Genomic DNA, 20,942 nt, shown 5'->3' on the forward strand with positions numbered 1-20,942 from the left:
GCAGGGATTCAAACAATAACTGACTTTAGGATTGGAACAAAGCAGATGCCTGAGGCAGTGCTTAGTAAGGGGCAGGATAGTATCCAGGGCGGACGTGGGATGCTGGAGCATACATGCATCTGCTTTATCTGTACTCCGAGGACACCCCATGCTGGGGCCATCACTTTTTATTTATACAGAGACACTGACAGGTTTTCAAAAATGTTCATGTAATCTGCTGCCCCTGAATATCTCCCCATATTTATAATTAGACACATCTCTTACAGCAAGCTAGCTTTTAGCCTACATTTACAAACTGTATGTGTCTAGTGGTGTGCCTGCTGTAACCTTAGTGCAAGCACATCTTCCATAGGGGATTATGGTAAGGCTCCTAAAATGCAGCTGAAATGCCCTGTGCTGCATATATTTAGACATGTGACTGTAGATTTTTGTATGTTATGGTGGCACGTTTCAGAAAACAATTGAACAGGCTTGCATCCCTTCTGATAGATTTAGACCAGATTCAATAAAATGTGAATCCCCAAGTTGATCGTCCAGGGCAGAAAATGATTGGTTGATTTGCATCAATTAGCAACTCTGAAGTACTGTTGTCATGAATTCAATTGTATTTTGATCGATCAGATTATGAGATTGCATGGGGAGAACAGACATATGATTGATAACTTACATTCATATCTTCCAGCTATCAAATGAACTCCACTTTCTCTTGTGTGGCATATCGATCAATTGGATTTTTTTTTCAACTAAAGATTGATTATTCCTAGAGTCAGAGATTGATTGATAAATAAATTGATTATTTACCAAAGCATGCATGATCATTATTAGATTCAATGTCTTACGTTTTTGCTCCTCAGCATCTCAAAGGCAGACTTGATTTATTTTTTTTTTCCAAAAATACTTTTATTAGAAGAAAAAAGGCATATGGCCCTCGAACCCCTCGTGTATTGAATCGTTTTGTTACTGTATCTTTGATGCAAAGCACATCTTCCATAGGGTATTATGGTACCACACATAAAATGTGTCTAAGGTGCATATAAAACACTCTGTGCTGCAAACATTAAGCTTAGACATATGTATGGTGGTCATACAATCAATGGTGTTACGGTGGTCATACAATCAATGGTGTTATGGTGGTCATGCAATCAGTGGTGTTATGGTGGTCATGCAATCAATGGTGTTATGGTGGTCATGCAATCAATGGTGTTATGGTGTTCATGCAGTCCATGGTATTACGGTGGTCATACAATCAATGGTGTTATGGTGGTCATACAATCAAGTCAACCAACAATCGATAGGCAACTTTCCTGCCAATGAATTTAGACTCTGTTTAGATTAGATTCAATCAAACTGAGTCGATGGGCCAGTGAGGAAAGGACTACATTGATCAACAGCACTGAGTTTTGCTTATGAATTTGATCAGAATATAAGACTACATGGAGAAAACAGAGATGCAATCGATTATTTACAAACATATCTTCCAGCTATCAAAATCCAAATCCACTTCCCCATGTATGGCATTATGATCGATTGGGTTGTTAACTATAGATCAAGTTATTCCTACTAGAAGAGATCAATCAATAAATAAATTGATCATTTATTGAAGCATGTATGACCATCATTAGATTTAAAATAACTAAAGACAAAAGACACAGATTGCAAAAAAGCCCACAAACTGACAGGGGTTATAATCCTCCGATTCACACTATAGAAACTCAGTCCAGATGTGTTTCAGATGGGTGTCTGCATGCACAATTTTGGCACGTTTTCAATATGCATTTGACACCCTCTGGTGCATTTTTGATGTTTTCTGGTTAATTTTTCTCCCTTCTCTTTTTCTTTAATTTAAATAGGGACATGTGCGTTCCAGTGTGTTTTTGGTGCATGTTGGTGCATTGCAGTGTGTTTTTGATGCATTTTACTTTATTCCAGTACAGTTCTGTGCAGAAAAAATACAAGCACTAATGTGAACTATGACATTGACAACCATATAACCTACTTTCTGTGCATTTTGTATGCAGAAAATAAAGCACACTGAAGGGCATGTAGTGTGAACTGGCCCGTACTCTATCCAAAATGAAAAAAAAAGTTTTGCCTGTAGATCTACTGTAATGTCCTATGTTTTTCTTCCACAGCACCTCAAAGGCAAACTAGGATTTTAGGAATAAGACTTGATTTAAAGGACAGTCAATATTTTGCCTGATTAGCAGCGACATGGAATCAGCCTGAAACAAGTGGGATACAAGGGTGCAAAGGGTTAATAAACTGCAAAGTCAGAGTGGAGAGCTCTAAAGAGTTGTGCGTCAAAAATCCTGCTTTCTGTATCTCTGGTGCAAAGTACTGTACATCTTCCAGTAGAGTATTATGCCATAGGCCAGTGGTCTCCAAACTGTGGCCCGGGGGCTGGATGCAGCCCTTTGCTTGCCTTTATCTGGCCCTTGAGGCATTATTCCAGCCACTGACACCAACAATGGGGCACTATTTCTTCTGCTGAGTACCACCAATGATAGGGCACTATTCCTCCCAACGACACCAACGATAAGGCACTATCTCTCCCAATGACACCAACTATGTTCTCCCTGTGCCTGTGTGGGTTTTCTCCGGGTACTCCAGTTTCCTCCCACATTCCAAAAACATGCTGGTAGGTTATTTGGATCCTGTTTAAATTGGCCCTAATATGTGTATGTATGAATGTAAGTTAGGGACCTTAGAATGTACACACCTTGAGGGTTAGAGACTGATGTGAATGTACAATATATGTGTATGTAAAGCGCTGAGTAAATTGATGGCGCTATACAAGTACCTGAAATAAATATATAATAATGTGGTTTGACCATTCCAAATCGCATGACAAGTTGCACCCTATTGCCAGCAATGGAACTGTTCAAACAGATGCGACTCTGACGGAGTTGGACCGATTTTGAAAGTAGCTCCTGCACTATTTTATGGCGATTTCAGGAATGACTTGCATAGACATCTGTGCATGAAGTTACGATTTCAAAGTCACATTCAGTGTGAACCAAGGGTAAAGGGCATGAAAATATCACCGTGCTGCATATAAAAATCTGTACCTGCGTATGTCATAGTGGCCATACATACTTCGATTTAATAATCTGACCGATGCGTGATTCAATCAAAATGATCAAATCAACAACCATTTATTAGGCATAACTTCCATTCCAATCGATTAGACTCGATTTAGATTGGATGCAATCAAACTGAGTCAATCAGAAAGGCAGAGAATGATCAAATATTTTGTATTATTTGGCAGCAATGAGTAGCTTTGGTCATAAATCTGATTGTATTTCAGTCAATCAGATTGCGGGATTGTATGGTGAAAACAGAGATGCAATTGATAATGGACGATCAATCCTTGCAACCATCGATCAAAAACCGCTTCCCCATGTGTGAAATATTGATCAGTTGGGTTGTCAATTGTAGATTAATTATTCCTATCAGGAGAGATCCCATGGAAAAGAAATCAATCTTATTTTACTTGATTTGCTGTGATATGGAATCCATCGCAAAGTGTACCTGAAAGTCTTTTTTTTAAATATGGACAAGTGCAATGTAAGTGCAAAGGGTTAATCAAGTCAGAATTCAGAGCTCTGTCGGAGAAATGACTCATATTGTTTTTCCTCAGCCATGTCTCAAAGGCAAACTAGGATTTTAAGAGTAAGATTTGATTTAAAACTGAACTCTGGAAAAAGTAAATGTCCTCCCTTGCAGTGGGGCTGTATCCATGCTGCAAGGTTTAACTGCTCATTTATATCTAGGGGAACCAGGTAAAGTATTTATTTACTTGATCATCCGCTCCTGCAGGCTCCTCTGCATTGAATGGTCTTAGCAAACTCTTCTCCCCTGCACTCTGGCATCATATTAAGGCGGAATTCACACTGTGTGCGGTGACCAGCATTTTTCTGCATTTTTTCACAGCACAGTGTACCGGTTAGGAAGCCACTGTATTGCACCTCAGTGCATCGCACTGCTGTACATTACCATGAATGAAGTGTACATTTTATACAAGTCATATAAAGTTTATACAAAACAAAAGAAATATAAAGGAGCCGTGTGATGCACTGAATCCTGCAGCCAGGAACAAACAGCTGCCAGAGTGGTAGATCGCCCTGGCAGCTCTCTGTTCCCAAGTGAATTCACCCTTACCCTAGGTTCACACCGAAGCATTTTCTGCAGCAATTTGCAGTGCAGTCCATTTAACATGATTTCCTATGGGACATGTTCACATCTTCCCGTTTTCACCCGATGCGTTTTTTTGGAAAGGGTCAGGGACTTTTTCAATGCGTTTTTGGTTCTATAGACTTCAATGGAAAGAAAAGCATGTAGTGCATTTTTGCCACGTTTTTGATCTTTTTAAATTTTAAATCTGCCTAGCAACAAGAAAAATAAACTAAAATGGGGAAAAAAAAGCAAAATGCATCAAAAACATGTCAAAACGCAGGTGCAAAAACTCAATACAAAACGCAATGCAGACATGGCTCAAATGCAACCTGCATAGATGGAAGTGGATTTCAAGGCTAGAACTAACTAAGCCTAAATCTGCTCTCATCCCCCCTTATAACTCCTATTCTGACTACTCTGTAGAAGGTAGATGCTTATACTTCCCTACTGTTGGGACGCTATAGTCTGGTCACGTAATCGGAAGCCTGGGTGTTGACGTCACCCATAGGCCTATTATGGGATCTGTTGTCACCTTTTCTCCCTCTCCCCTTAAAGCGGAACTGCACCCTCAAGGGGAAGTTCCGCTTGTAGCCCTTCTCCCTCCTCTTTTTGGCACTTTTTTTTGGGGGGGTAGTGGGTACCTGGTTCATCCCCCCCACCTTCTGGGACACTTCACAGGGTCCAGAACGCTGTGGGACCATTAAAAAAGGGTAGTGTTGTCCACGCATGCACAGTAGGCAGCCACAAGGAATCACAACCAGCTGCCCACAGTCAACATGCCAGTGCTGGGGACTCGAAGACTGGCAAAGAACCGGTTTGGGTGAGGACAGCACTGGACCCCTAGACAGCTGAGTGTCCTTTTAATAAAAGTCAGCTGCTACAGTATTTGTAGCTGCTATTGTTTAATTTTTTTCAAACCGCTTTAAGCTGCCGCTGGAAGCCAATCACGTGAATGGACTGGAGCCCCCTGAGAACAGGTAAGTGTAAGCAGCTTCCCTCTACAGGGTAGTTAGAATAGGAGTTAGAAGGCGGTGGGAGCAGTTTGAGATTATTTAGTTTTAGCCTGGACTTTAAAGTGGTTGTAAACCCTTATATACCCAGTGAAGTGACCGGCCTCAGGTGATACAGAGATGAAACAAATCCTCCTTCAGGTTGTACCTGTTTATCTGCAGTCTTCTCTTATCTACATTCGTTCAAAGTCCAGAATTTATACAGCTTGTCTGAGAGTTAAAAAAAAGTGGGCAGAGAGCTGAAGTTACACTCAGCAGAGCTCAGTGAGAAGAGTTCTGAGAGCTGATTGGAGGGAAGGGACACACCCCCTCCACATAGCTCACAGAAACAGAGCTGAGTCTGTCAATCTGCTGGAGGTACTTAATCCAGCGTTGCAGATGTGCCCAAGAAGGCCACATTTCTTAGAGTGGTTGTAAACCCTTACATATACCCAGTGAATTGACTAGCCTCAGGTGATACACAGAGATGAAACAAATACTCCTATATAGGCTGTACCTGTTTATCTGCAGTATTCTCTTCTCTACATTTGTTCAAAGTCCAGAATTTATAAAGCTTGTCTGTGCTTTTAGAAAGTAGGAGGTAGAGAGCTGAAATTCCACAGCGAGGAGAGCTCTGACAACTGATTAATGGGATTTAAGTGTAGTTATTGGTATCTGTAAGGGCCTATGGCCTTATTGCTTGGCAACTTGATTTACATTTGACAGTGATAGATTTAAGGTGGGGATCAGCAAAAATAGATCTCGGCCAGTAGATCATGGTCAGGGCTTGCTGACCTGCCATCCCAGAGCATCAAGCAGACTGCAATGCAGAGGGACTACTTGTAAAGTTGGAGCTGTAGTAGGGAGCAAGAACTGCATAAGTTGATGTGTCCTCTGTAGTGCTGGCTGCTATGTCCTGCCATGGTTAATGGGTGTAGCACATGCCAAGCGCAACCTTGTGCAGTACAGCAAACAAGGGGTTAAAGTAGGGAGCTGTGTGTTGCATTCTCACCGCCTGCTTTAACCCCTTGATCCCTGCAGAAGAATGCAGTTACAGGGCACTTGCAGAGTGGCCCTATTTACTTGAATGGGTCTCGATTGACAGGTGGTTGCACCCACCAAAAGCAACAGGGGGTGTAATTCCTGCTGCAGCATGTGTACACCTTTGGCTACTGCGTCAGCAGCTAAAGGGGGAAGGGATTGGGGGCGGTTAAACCGCGATTCAACTCAATATGTTGCTTCCTCACCACCTGATTTAAACCCATGATTGCCGTGCAATGCACGCGATTGTGACACGGTAGTATGACGATTAGAGGTTTCAATCAGCTGTGAGGAGGTGACACTGTGCCCGGACATCTTTGACTTTTCCCATGTTGTTCAGGTAGATCTCCACCTCTTTAAGGATGCCTACCCCTGATTTAAGGGGTATGGCAAGCTGCTTGGTTAGCCTAATGGCCTTGATGAGGATCGTTTCAGTCTTTATACCCCACAAAGGTTTTGATGAATATATATATATATATATATATATATATATATATGTATTTTTTTTTTTTTTAATGAGACTTTTTGATCTTGCCTGTAAAAGCTGAGAACTGTTATGCTGTAACTAACTGTATAACCCATATCACTATATTGCGGTAATAAGTTGTTTTGGTTTTTCTTTCTTCTTTTGTTTTTGTTGTGGGTGTTATTTACAATTTGAAAATCAATAAAATAAAGATTACAAATAGAAAGTAGGGGGAGAGCTGAAATTACACACTGGAGAGCCCAGTGAGGGTAGCTCTGATAAATGAATGGAGGGAAGGGACATGCCCCTCTTCAAACAGCACACAGGAACAGAGCTGAGGCTGTCAATCACAGGATGTGTGCTGGAGATTCCTCCCATCACTTTTTTCTCTTGGTGTCTTGAAAACATGGCAGAAGTCATTCATGCTGAGCAGAGGACCAAAGCAGCAAAAAAAAAAAAAAAGACACTTAGTGCTCTTAATTGAGACGAGTATACACTATAGAGAGCTATGCTTTGTTCATATGTCATCTCTAAGATTTACAACCACTTTAAAGTGTTACTAAACCCACAACAGTAAAATCAGTCTGTATATGCAGTAGAGCAAGGGTATTGAATTCAAATTCAAGGAAGTCCGGTCACTAACATTTTACATTTTCTTCTGGCCGAGGTCCGCATAGCCTATGTCCCTTCAGTGTGCCCCCTTACATTAGGTGTCGCCATCAGAGTGCAACTTTACATCATGTATTCCCATCACATCAGGTGTGCCTATCAGAGTGCCCCTTTACATCAGTTTTCCCCATCACAGTGCCACCTTACATCAGGTATTCCCATCAGAGTGTCTGCTTACACTCAAAGTACCCCTTTCCATCATATTTCCCCATCAGAGTGCCCCTTTACATCATATTTCCCATCAGAGTACCCCTTTACATCATATTCCCCATCAGAGTACCCCTTTCCATCACATGTGCCCATCAGAGTGGCCCTTTCCACAGTATGCACCCATTTGTGCCCCCTTAACATAAAATGTGCCCATCAGAGTGCCCCCTTAATATAAAATATGCCCATCAGAGTGCCCCTTAATATAAATGTGCTCATCAGAGTGACCCTTGATATAAAAGATGTCCATCAGAGTGCCCCTTAACATAAAATGTGCCAATCAGAGTTTCCTTAACATAAAATAGGCCCGCCAGAGTGCCCCTTAAAATAAAATGTGCCCATCAGAGTGCTCCTTAACATAAAATAAGGGGCATGCTGATGGGCACATTTATATTAAGAGGCACTCATTTTATGTTGTGCCCATCAGAGTGCACCTTAACATTAAATGTGTCCATCTGTATTACCCTTTAACATCAAATGTGCCCATCAGAGTGCCCCTGTAAGACTACACTCTACCATAAAGGCAGATGTGATATCCGCCCTGCTGAGCGGCGGATCTGTCTTCCAGTCTGGCAGGCTGGCGGTCCAGAAGGGAGTGCTGCTCGGGCTGTTCTTGGACCGTGGTCTGCCATTTAGTGGCCACGGCAGCAGAGCATGCTTGTTATACTCACTGTGGAACTTAAGGGGTTAATCTTCTGCAGTGTGTAAAAAGGATGTTTGATCCTGTCTTCTTTGATCCTCCTCTTCTTCCATGTTCCCCATTTCTTCTCCTGATAGAACACAGCCTCAGAGACACTCTGCACATGCTCAGTTTGGTGTGTATTGCTAGAGTGTTTTCTTTTTCTTGGGAGGGTGCTTGTGATCAGTACAGGGCCAATTATGTTCAGACAGAGGGTCAAGGGTTCTGCAATCTAATAGGATAGGGAGAGGAGAATGAAAACTCCTCCTATAAGCTGTAACCAGTGCTCAGCTGGACACTGATAGAAGTCACAAGAATGCTCTAACTGCTGATGAGAAAAGGTATTTAGCAGTTTATATTTACTAAAATAATTGCATTTCCATGTTTTATATACTGTGGGAGACCAGATATAGTGATTGCAGGGTCCTGGGTTTATTAACACCGTGCCCATAGCCCTGCATTGGAGCTGAGGACCCTGAGGGACAGTCCATAGCCTTAGGCTAGCCTTTCTGAACCAGGGTGCCCAGGCAACCTGGGGTGTCTTGAGGTTTCTTCAGAAGTGCCTTGGCAAAGTGTCTACAAATCGCCCAAAACGTGTATGCAAGCCAGCGGGTGGAACAAGCCTGCCTTTTAGTTACACAAAGCAACAGGTTTTCATTGTGCACCATTACGACCTTCTAGCTGCCGGTGTCCTGACAACCAATGACATCAGTTGATAAGGAGGATGTCAGCTGCCTGCACAGTATCCCTGTATGACCCTCCCCCACCCCTCTCCATCAGTGCTGGGGTCACATTAGCTCAGTGATGGAGAAAAACTGAAGGAGAAGAGAAATACTGGAAACTAGTCAGTACCAGTGTGGAAAAGTGTATTTGCTTTAGAAGAATAAATCACTGCTAATGTTGGGTGTCCTACATGTGTGGATGTTGCTGTGTTATATAAAACTATTAGAATAGTTATTCATAATTTGGAATAGGGTGCCCTTTTAAAATTTTGGACAGTCTAGAGGCACCCCATTTTAGAATGGGGTGCCTCCAGACTGTCCATAATTTGAAAGGGTGCCTCGGGACTATCCATAATTTGACAGGGTGCCTTGACTGGAAAAAAGGTTGAGAAACACTCTTAGGTAGTAAAAAAAAGTGCTTTTACTGTCCCCTAGAAAGAAAAAAATCAATTACCCCTTGCGCCAGTTCAATGGAGGACTTTTACTTTTCCCAGAGCTGGGTGTTAAAGGACAATCTATAATTTACCTGATCAGCTGGGATGTGGAATCCGCCTCAAAAGTCTTTTAAATCTGGAGAAATGCGCTGCAAGTGCAAAGGGTTAATAAAGTGCATGCTCAGAGTGCAGCCTTGTGTGATGAGAGCGGACTGAGCAGTGTATTGTGTTTTCCACCCCCCCTCCTCCCTTCTTCTGGGTCATTGCTGGAGTGAACCTTGCACCATTATGCCAGGCACACGCTTGGCCTGCGGGCTTTTGTTATGCAGATGGTGCAGGCCTGGGAAGCAAGCACTTGTCTTCTTCTTCATTTTTTTTTTCCTAATACAAAGGGAGGGGGGCAGTAGGTGGAATAAAGGAATTAAAGGGAGGGAAAGGCTGAAGCTCTGCCAGCCCCTGTTTAGACGTCATAGGAGACAAAACAAGAGGCTAGACTTGGCTTTCCTCTCCAGTCCCAGTCTAAGGTGTCCCCTTGTCCCTGCAGCGGCTCTGTAGGGCGATGCTCTCAGGACCACACGCTGAGCAGGCGCTGGTTAGTGCACACAGCCTGGTCCAGCGATCAGCCCGGGAGGGGAGGAGTCTCCGAGTCCCCGCCACGCCCCCAGTGTGTGCCCAGCGGAGTGGATTCAGGACCGCCAGCATTTGGACAGCTCCCGAAGTGTGATCGGTGCGGCGGCCGCTCTCCTCCTCTCCCCTCCACTGACTATGGCCGGCGTCCAGCAAGGGGAGAAGCAGCTCTTCGAGAAGTTCTGGATGGGGACTTTTAAAGCCGTGGCCACCCCGCGGAGGGAAAGCATCATCGTAGCCAGCATCACCTCTCGGAAGCCCATAGCCAGGTAGGACCATCTGGGAGGGATGCTCAGTGTGATCCCTACAAATCCCCAGAGCTCGTTGTTACAGATCCCAGCAGGCTGCCTAGTTTGAGGTCTCATCTCCTGCCATCTTCTATTTCTTCCAAACTCTCATTTGTGGTCATTGAATAAAGACAATCGGTGGGAAGGCAAGTCTTCCTACAATGGGAGCCTATGGCAAGGAGGGATTGCTACTTTTTGTAGATGGGGAAGAGTTCGTCAATGGGCATCAATAGGCATCTCCAAGCTTTGTGTGACAGGCTCTTTGTCCTGGAGCTCTCACTCTTATTAATGAGAAGCAGCATGCACTCCCCATTCACAGACAATGCATGGCCAGCCAGGATCACATGTACACACAGCTGTCTGCTCAAGTGTCACAGCTTTCCGGGATGTCCTTCTAACAGCATGGCATTACATGATGTCACTGCGCCTAAATAAGTGCTACTATGTACAATCACCCGTATTGCTGTATATGGCATGTCTCTCTTAACCAGGGTTGCAGCTAACCCTAGGGTTCCTTCAGAGGATTGAGAAATGTCCGTCTCCCTGATAAGTAACCACTGACAAGGATGATCTTTTTATATATCTGTAAAGGGAGATTATTCCTACCGACCACACATATGAGGAGTGGTCTTCCTATTGACCACATATATTGGGAGCATTTTTGCTGCTGACCAAACATAAGGAGCATTCTACCCATTGGCCACATATATAAGGAACCTTCTTCTTACTGTCCACATATATAAAGAGAATTCTTCCCACTGACCACATATAAAGGATCATTATTCATACTGACCACATATATAAGGAACATTCTTCCTACTGTTTACACATAAGGAGCATTCTTCCAACTGACCACATATAAGGAGCATTCTTCCCAATGACCACATTTATAGGATCATTCTTCCTACTGACCACATATATAAGGAACATTCTTCCTACTATTCACACATAAGGAGCATTCTTCTAACTGACCACACATAAGGAGCATTCTTCCCAATGACCACATATATAAGGAACATCTTTCTACTGACCACACATATGGAGCATTCTTCCCACTGACCACATATATAAGGAACATTCTTCCTACTGACCACACATAAGGCACATTCTTCCCACTGACCACATATATAAGGAACATTCTTCCTACTGACCACACATAAAGAGCATTCTTCCTACTGACCACACATAAGGAGCATTCTTCCTACTGACCACACATAAGGAGCATTCTTCCTACTGACCACACATAAGGAGCATTCTTCCTACTGACCACATATAAAGGAGCATTCTTCCTACTGACAACATATATAAGGAACATTCTTCCTATTGACCACATATATAAGCAACATTTTTCCTACTGACCACATAAGTAAGGAATATTCTTCCTATTGACCACATATATAAGGAGCATTCTTCCTACTGACCACATATATAAAGAACATTCTTCCCGCTGCACCACTTATATATGGGACATTCTTCTCACTGACCACATATATAAAGAAAATTCTTCCTACTGACCACATATATAAAGAAAATTCTTCCTACTGACCACATATATAAAGAAAATTCTTCCGACTGACCACATATAAAAGGAGCATTCTTCCCATTGACAGCATATGTAAGGAGCATTTTTCCCACTGACCACACATTTAAGGAGTATTCTTCCCATTTACCACATATATAAAGAACATTCTTCCCACTGACCACATGTATAAGGAGCATTTTTCCCATTGATCACACATATAAGGAGCTTTCTTCCCATTGACTACACATATAAGGAGATTTCTTCCCATTGACTACATATATAAGGAGCTTTCTTCCCACTGACCACACGTATACAAAGAGCATTCTTCCTACTGACCACATATATAAAGAATATTCTTCCCACTAACCACACATATATAAGGAACATTATTTCTACTGACCACATATATAAAGAATATTCTTCCCACTGACCACATATATATAAGGAACATTATTCCTACTGACCACAGATAAGGAGCTTTCTTCCTACTGACCATCATGCTAATGTTCAGTGACCTGTAGATATAGTAATTATTAGTAGGGGTTCCCTGAGGCCGGAAAGTTATTTAAAGGGTTCCTCCATTCTAAGAAGGTTGATAAAGGCTGATCTATAGAATAACTTTGATCACTGTCTGAGTTTTGAGTCAACATGAAAGTTGTAAGATGGCCACGAGTCGTATCAATTTGGTTTACTATATTTAAGTCAGGGAGTAATGTAAAAATAAAGGGTTGTAAGGTAAACCGGATGGATAGTTTTGTTAGAGGTGATGTGCTGTGACCATTTGACAGCATTTTGTGTTGCAGGGTAGTACATAGCATCAGATCATTAAATCCTTTCAAGGTGTTCTGGAGTGAAATATTTTGTGCTGAACTTGAGAATTGCACTCATTCATCATGATCGGGTAATAATGATCACTGCTAAGCAAACTAGCATGTATTATTGCATTTTTTACTGTGTGGAAAATCCAACAGATTTATGTTTTGTCCAGTGTGGATCTTTATTGGTTTTTAGTGAGCGAGACCGTGTCAGAATTTGACTCCGTGGAACTGGTAGTCCTCTAGATGCGCAATGGTGCAGCTAGAGCTCTGTCACTGACTTAGCATATTGGAGGGAAATGAATTATTTAAAGCAAATGTGAGACTGTTCCTATGCTCAGCACTCATTACTTTCTTTTGTGTTTGCAGCAAAGCAGGCGATTTTATTTTGTGCTTGCCCCAGGGCCCATTGTTCATGTATTGAATGAAGTATATGAACTGTGCAATGGAACACGAAACCTTTCATAAACTATAGGGACATTTTTACAGGTGCCTGGTGAAATGCTTCTTTACCTTGGCAGCTATAAAAAAATTAGCAAAGAAGGCATGAGCAGCTTTAAGACTTTGCAATTAGCTAACTTGATTGGCATGCATTTTAAATTCAAATTAATCTGAACATAAATGTAATGTATAGACATTATAAATTCATAAGTAATGCATGTCAGTAAAATTGCAAAACAGATTTAACACTCTGCTGGCAGTAATCAAGAATTGCACCTTTACCCATAGACATCTTGTCTTTGTGTTTTCTGTGATCCATGTGTTCCTGTCTTTGTGCTTGATCTCTTATAAAAGGGTTACCTGGCTTAGCAATTTGCAATCCTGGTATTACTTATCAAACGATGATGACCATGACACGTGCACAGTGCAGTAACCCATGATAACCAGAGATCATCAGTTTTCTGTAGTTAGAACAATGTAAGCCGATTTCTGATTGGTTGCCATGGGCTATGCCATTTTGTGCACCACTCTATGCGTTAATTAATAAGCTCACTGGTGTAACTCCAGATGCTCAATAAATGTTATATACCAAGTTAAGGCTAGTTTAGAAGGGATCATTACCTAATGTCAAAATCACTAAACCACGAGTACCTAAAGTCATCAGGTTATGTCAGTAGGACATAATAAAATATGTAGTAATTAACGGCCAGTAATGTGAACATTTGATCCTGACAAAGTCAGATCTGCAGCAGTAAATGGACGGTATTCAGTGCATGTGCTAGCTGAGGTGAAAAGGACAAACATTCTCAATTTTACTAGTTTAGATAGAGAATTACAGAACACTGTTCTACACAGTAGTTTGGGCACCAAGAGCAATGACTGCAGATCGATCTTTGATGACCTCTTTCTTTTCCCTTAACACTAGAAAGTGTAATTATATACTTTGCTTCCAGTAAGTCTTGTGCATTCTCTTATGTGATTACACTACTGATTAGGTAGCTCTATAGACCTTGCAGTTGGCTGACACCCAACTGACAAGATGTTTGTCCCAGAACGACTTAAGCTAAAAGCTGCCATGTGCTGAAAAAACGTTTCTAAGATAAAACACCGTGCCAAAGAAATACAGCTTAATCCATGAAGCATACTAAATATATACCCTGCGTGTATAAAAAGGGCAAGCCAAGTATCCCTTTCAGTGGGAAAACACACATAAATTCCAATATTTAGACTTTAATCTCTTACCTACCATTGACGCGCTGAAGCTGACCATTAATTATTATCCTGTGCTTTGCAGTAATTGCCTAGGCATTTGCATTATATTCTACACCAGCAATAACTGTCATTAGCACAGTATGGAATAATTGGTCTGAGTATTAAAACAACAATAATGTTTTAGAAACACTGCTGGATAGGAACATGTGACTGTTTAAATGAACCTTTTATAGATGGATACATGCTAGAAAAAAAAGGATGCGTCTTATCTACTCCTGTTATACTTATCCTCCATCTCTGTTGTAGGCTTTGGAAAAGCTCAAATGAAAAAATAGCTGTGTGGCTCATTTGTGTAAGTGAAGTAATTGAATTTTGCAACGATGTAGGTTCTACTAACTGAACCTGCAGAGATATTTCGATAGCTGTTTCTTTAGAGGTAAAAGGGGTCACTGAGAAAAAAATGAATGTCAGGTAGAGGTCTTTGAAACTTTTCCCATTAGCTTTCAGATTTTGTAATCTTAGTGTAAGATGACCTGAGAAAGGCAAAAAGACGCTTCCACGCTCCAGTAATCAGCTACAGTGTATGGCAATGGTCTTAGAGGACACAGTGAAAACAGACAACTAGAGGGTACACAGTGAGCACTAACACGATTATTGAAAAGGATAAGGTAAATTAATATCCACATTCTGGGACCACGAAAGGACAAGTGTGAATACAGAGGGCATTATAGCTCTGTATTTGAAAGGGCAAGAGCCTAGACCTGTTTAATCAGAAAATAGGCAATTTGTAAATGGCAGGGCACATGGGGATTGATTTATTAAAACTGGAGAGTGCAAAATCGGGTGCAGCTGTACATGGTAGCCAATCAGCATCTAAATGTAGCTTGTTCAATTAAGCTTTGACTATAAAACCTGGAAGCTGATTGGTTTCTTTGCAGAGCTGCACCAGAGTTTGCACTCACCTGTTTTAGTAAATCAAACCCCATAACACCATCAGACCTTTCATTGATCTGACCATAGTCAAATGGAATCTGATTTGATACTATCTGCATTTTGCACATCGTCATTGCGCAAAGCACAGCCAGTGGGTTCACTGGCTGTATATCAATGTTTGTAGATACAATGGTACATGCAAATGTCTTCCTTGTCCCTTTGTATTCCATCTACTCCATCAGCTAAAACAAAAACAGATAGCTTTTCAACAGCTTCCATTATGAGAGCACATTTGCTGCGATTTGCTGTCATGGGAGTCTTGTGTAGAAGACAACCATGGACAGTTGTGCATTGTGATTGACCAGATATTATTGCAATATTGTGACCATAGGAAACATGTTGGAGTGGTGGATTTCAGGAATAAATGAGAGGTAATTTCTTGTTCTACCATTCATGCAACTGGAAAACAAGGCAAAATAACTTATATGGTTTGTGTCTGAAGTAGTTATTACATAAACATCCTACAGGGTATAATACTCTAGTTGGGGGTTTTGAATGTACAAGCTTAAAGCTAGACCTGTGAACCTGTGTTCCTTTATAGTCTATAAGGCAAAAGGAAATGTTACTACCACCACCTATTCCTGGCCAGACTTTTAAAGGGAATAGTAGTTCACAGATCTGAAAAATAGATTATGTTAAATGAGGATGACAAACTCTTTCACTGGAATGGTGCCAGTAATAGCCCTAGTTCAAAACAATCCCCAAGCACTCGTAACAGTGGTAATTTTTTTCCTCTCTATAAATTAAGGGGGTATTTTTTATCCTGAAATTTTATGCATCGGCCATGGAATAATGACCCCTTTAACATTGTTAGACTGCATAAAGAAGGCTTTTATATTCCTAACTGGACAGTGACAAATTAATTTCCTTATCAAAGATGCTATTAGGAATGCAGGCAAGCATTCTTAATAAATATGTAAAATATATTGAATTATCATAGCCAAGCCTGTTCAATAAAGCATTGTAAAAATGAGTATTCATGGGTAATGTATAGTAACCCACGCCGTAGTATACATAAATCTGATTGATTGCTACTAGTTAGTACACTTTAGATCAATATCACATTTTTACTTTGTGCCACCTTATTGAATAAGCCTAGTAGAGTATGAGAAGTTATCTAGTATGATGGAATCTGTGACGATGGGCAATCTCAGGGGACCAACATGTCTACAGTTTAGAGTCCAGCTCTCGAGATTACTACTATTACTTATTCTCTACTGCTACAGCTACAACTACTATACAACCACTTTTTGCTACAACTACAAATAAATTTACTATATTTCTACTACCAGCACTACTATTTAAAACAGGGTTTCACAGCCAAGGTTTCTTGGAACCCTAGAGTTCCTCCAAATGTTGCTATGGGTTCCTTGAGCAATGAGTAATTTCTGCTCCTCAGATAAGTTCCTACTGACACCACTGAACTTTTTAGCTATCTGTAAGGGGGTAATTCTTTCCAATGACCACAAGTGTAAGGAGCATTCTTCCCACAGACCATCACACTAATGTGTTAGGAGTTGTAGATATAGTGATTTTTAGATGGGCTTCCCTGAGCCTGGAAAGTTAATTAAGGGTTCCTCTATGTTGAAAAGGTTGAGAAATGCTGATTTAACCACTTGCAGACTGCCCACCCGCAATGTACTGCGGATGGGTGGCCCATGCAGGCAAAGTGATGTATTGGTACGTCGCTGCCTGCTTCCAGGTTTAGCGCGCGTGCATGCACGCCCCCCCCAAAGACACTTGCACCGACACTTGCACACAGACGGAGTCTGTCAGCAAGTCCCAGCCAATGATTCTTGGCCAGGACCTGCTGATTGGCTTTTTACAATCACAGTCCAGAGCCCTGTGTTGACACTCAATACAGGGGTGCATACAGAGGGAACAATCTCTCTGTTTCTCATCCCTGAAAAGCAGTGATGAAAACCAAAGAGATCTCTTAGTAAAAGCAACACATAATACACACATTAAACATTGGTAGGCACACATTTAACCCTCTGATCACCCTAGATTTTAACCCTTTCCCAGCCAGTGTCATTAGTACAGTGACAGTGTATATTATTATTACTGATCACTGTATTAGTGTCACTGGTGATGTTAATGGCAGTTAGTTAGTTCCCCCCAGCGTCAGTTAGTGCCAGATTGCCCATCACACTATTGCAATCCTGTTATAAGTCACTGATCACCACCATAATGTGACGTATAGCAACAAGTGGACTGGTCATGAAGGGGGTAAAACCTTCTGGAGCTTATTTTATGAACTTGTGTTGTCATTAAACAGTTTTGACCAAAGGACTCTGATACATTTCATGTGTGCTTTTACTAACAATTGCCATTGATATCTACCATTCAGCATTTTAGACATCTTTGCTTTTATTTCTCAGATTGTATGAAAATATATTTTTTATTTTATTAACCTCCCTGGCGGTATTCCTGAGTGTAGCTCGGGGTAAAATTTCAGTACCAAGAGCGGTAACCCCGAGCTACACTCGGGCTTACCATGCGGCGTTGCTCAGGGAGTCAATGCAGCGCTTACCTTGTCCTTCACTCCCACGATGTGTCCCCTGCAGCGTCCCCGGCCATCTCCTCCAGCCGATGCCGGCATCCGGCTTCCGTGTTCCGGCTTCCGTGTTCCGGGATGTACAGGCGCCGGAACCAGTGGCAAATTTGAAATTTAAAAAAAATTTTAATTTTTTTAAAAATTATTATTATATAGTAAAACATTGCTGTTTCAATGCATTTCACATATATTTTGTCCCTACTGCTTTGTCCTGTGCCCTGCCTACATTTTGACTGTTCTTTCTGCCTGGAAACTTAGAAAAGTCCATGGCGTCCAAAAAGCATCCCTTTAGGTCAACAGCGGTTTTACACCAGCTAGAGAACAGCGATAGTAATGATTCGTGGGGAAATTCGTCATCAGACACTGCAAACGATTTTGCGACTTTGCTCAGCGATGTGCGAATTTGCCTCTGTATTTCAAATTTCAGTGTTTTTGGTTTGATTATATTATTGAATTACATTTATTATTATATTATTATTTTTTATGATTATTAATTAAATTATAATTTATGATTTCGTGTTTCAAGTTTTATCATATCCGGAATGTTTACTAGACTCTTGTTCGGACAGATTTCAGTGAGTTATTCCTAAAAATTGCAGCCTACAATAAAAAACTACATATTTCCATGCAAAAAAATGGTACCGATTTCAGCACCAAAAATTGAAAATAATCATACCGCTAGGAAGGTTAATATATGTGTAATTATTGTGTACACTGGTTCAACAATAGCTATGTATAACTTTCCAATTTCCCATCTGTGATTCTTGTGTCTGACTACCTGTTGCAAACTGTAAAAAAAGAGGAGCAATCTCTAAAAGACCCATATATAAATAATACATGCATGACTGTTTTTCTTTTGGCAACAAACAGACAAAATATATAAAGCAGGCAGACACATTGAGAAAGAAGATGACAGGTACAATGAGCGTGTGGGAGAGACACTCTACAGTAAAAAGATGAGAAATTGGGAGACAATATAATGCCGGATGTGTTTGTCACTGAATGACTGAAATTAGGAAGAAGATAGACAGGTCACATAAACAAACAAATAGATGGAAACATTATACATGAAAGGCAGCTGTGGGAGGGTGAGAGGAAGATAGGTCTCAGGCATGGGGAAATGTCATGAGATAAAAACTACACAGTGTAATTAAACATATAAAAAACACCATTTAATGTAGTTCTTTATTTCTTTAAAAAATAAAATGTATTTTTCTACAGAATAAGTACCCAGATCTGTCTTGGTATCAGCCTCCTATCATCCTCTGTACAGAAGCACTCAGACTGGGGGGTTGCACCACTAGGAGCTAAGCAGTATATTCTGCATGCACATGTGCTGACAGGAAACATGCTGACAGGAGGAGGGAGCAGACCCTACAAGTGATTTATTAGTGTATTGATGTTCCTTCATTATCGGGTTTGCAGGCTGAAGGAAGGTAGGTGGCACCACTATAATCATTAACTCTAACAATGAAAGTGGTGTCACTCCCCTAGTTGTGCTGCTTAGCAGAGGCGTAATAATTACACAAGTGGCTGAACAGAATTATAAATCCTTTGGCACACAAATCAGTTTACATACAGGTATGTGTATTAACTGTGTATTTAGCTGTTTGCCTGTGGTTAATCTTTAAACACTAAAAAAAAAAGAAAGAAATTCACAATCAAAATGCAATCTAGAATACGTTTTCTGTGCGTTCTGTAGTATGTGCAATGATAGGTACAATATATTATCTATATCCTTTGTAAAATGGCATTTTATGAACCTGCTTGTCCACCACAATGTATGAACTAACATCACTGGTCATGTACTGAGGGTGCTCGAGCTTGTCTTCAATTTAGTTCCATTGTACATGGAAATGACTGTGAATCCTAAACCGAAGCTTAAAGCAGGACTAAAGGTAAAAATACTTACCTCTGTTCCAATGGTCCAATGCCCACAAAGTCTCTTCTCGGTGCTAGCATGTTCTTCTTGCTTCTTCCGTGTGCCATCTTGATTGGTCGGCACAGGATGACGTCACTCCCATGCATGTGCAGCACATAGGCAATGTGCATATGCGCAGCTCTGAGTACATTCACAAGGTGACTGTGAACAGGCAGTCTCTTCAAGCTGATTCACACAAGTGTGGTGCGGATTGAAGCTCAGGTTTCACAGCTAATTGACACAGTAGTTGTTCAGCGGTTCAGGTCAGGTTTACATCAGGTTCGGGACAGGATTTCATCCTGTTCACACGTGCGGCTTAAAAACAGTTCCCATAGAAGTCAATAGCCCGTAATCCACACCTGAACCAGACTGCACTAATCAGAAATCATACAGGACTCTTTTTCAATCTGCACTGAATCTGCACTGCCAGTGCACCAGACATATGTGAACAGGCACCATAGGAAGCAATGTTATTTCACATGTCATGTGGATTCAAACTGCATCCAATCCACATATATGTTAACCAGCACTTCTACAGAAAATACCCTGCCTATTCACAATTTGTTTTATTTTGTAACTAGTTCTACTTAAAGATTTGATATCTCTTCAAGTTGAGATAAAGCTCTACCCCCTTATCAATGTTGAGTCATGCCACCACCATTCAAGTACTAAATATCGGACTTCAACAAATGGTGACCTTCTGCACACAGACACCAACTCCCTGTTGCATGACTGTGAATAGAATGGGTAAAAGATGGCTTCAGCTCCTGTTCTCCACCTGTAGAGAGCTTCTGAGATGCATTTCATCCTTTTTGTGGCTTAATCATAGAGGCCTCTATGATTAAGCCTCAAAAAGGATGAAATGTGTCTGAGGAATTTTGCACAGGTGGAGAACAGGAGCTGAAGCCATATTTTACCCATTCTTTTCACAGTCATGCAACATGGAGTCAGTGGGGGAGATTTACTAAATATGGTGCACTCAGAATCTGGTGCAGCTGTGCATGGTAGCCAATCAGCTTCTAACTTCAGTTTGTTCAATTATGCTTTGACAATAAAACCTGGAAGCTAATTGGTCTGTATGCAAATCTGATTTTGCACTCTCCAGTTTTAGTAAATCAACCCCAGTGCCTGCGTACAGACAGCTGCCATTTTGTTGAAGTCTACTGGAGCCTGACAAGCCAATC

General features: G+C 41.2%; 1 protein-coding gene across 1 annotated transcript in view; it reads left to right on the forward strand.

Moving 5' to 3' along the window:
• The first annotated feature begins 9,896 nt into the window (after window positions 1–9,896).
• Window positions 9,897–20,942, forward strand: part of SRRM4 (serine/arginine repetitive matrix 4) — a 198,833-nt gene continuing 187,787 nt past the window's right edge. The window contains exon 1 of the mRNA XM_089677334.1: window positions 9,897–10,279. Coding sequence (XP_089533460.1) covers window positions 10,149–10,279 — 131 coding nt within the window. The 5' untranslated portion in view covers window positions 9,897–10,148. The remainder of the gene's footprint in view (window positions 10,280–20,942) is intronic.

This window comes from Staurois parvus, unplaced genomic scaffold (assembly GCF_062004578.1).
Source record: "Staurois parvus isolate SC_StPar_1 unplaced genomic scaffold, SC_StPar_1.0 ptg000014l, whole genome shotgun sequence".
Classification (NCBI taxonomy): Eukaryota; Metazoa; Chordata; class Amphibia; order Anura; family Ranidae; genus Staurois; species Staurois parvus.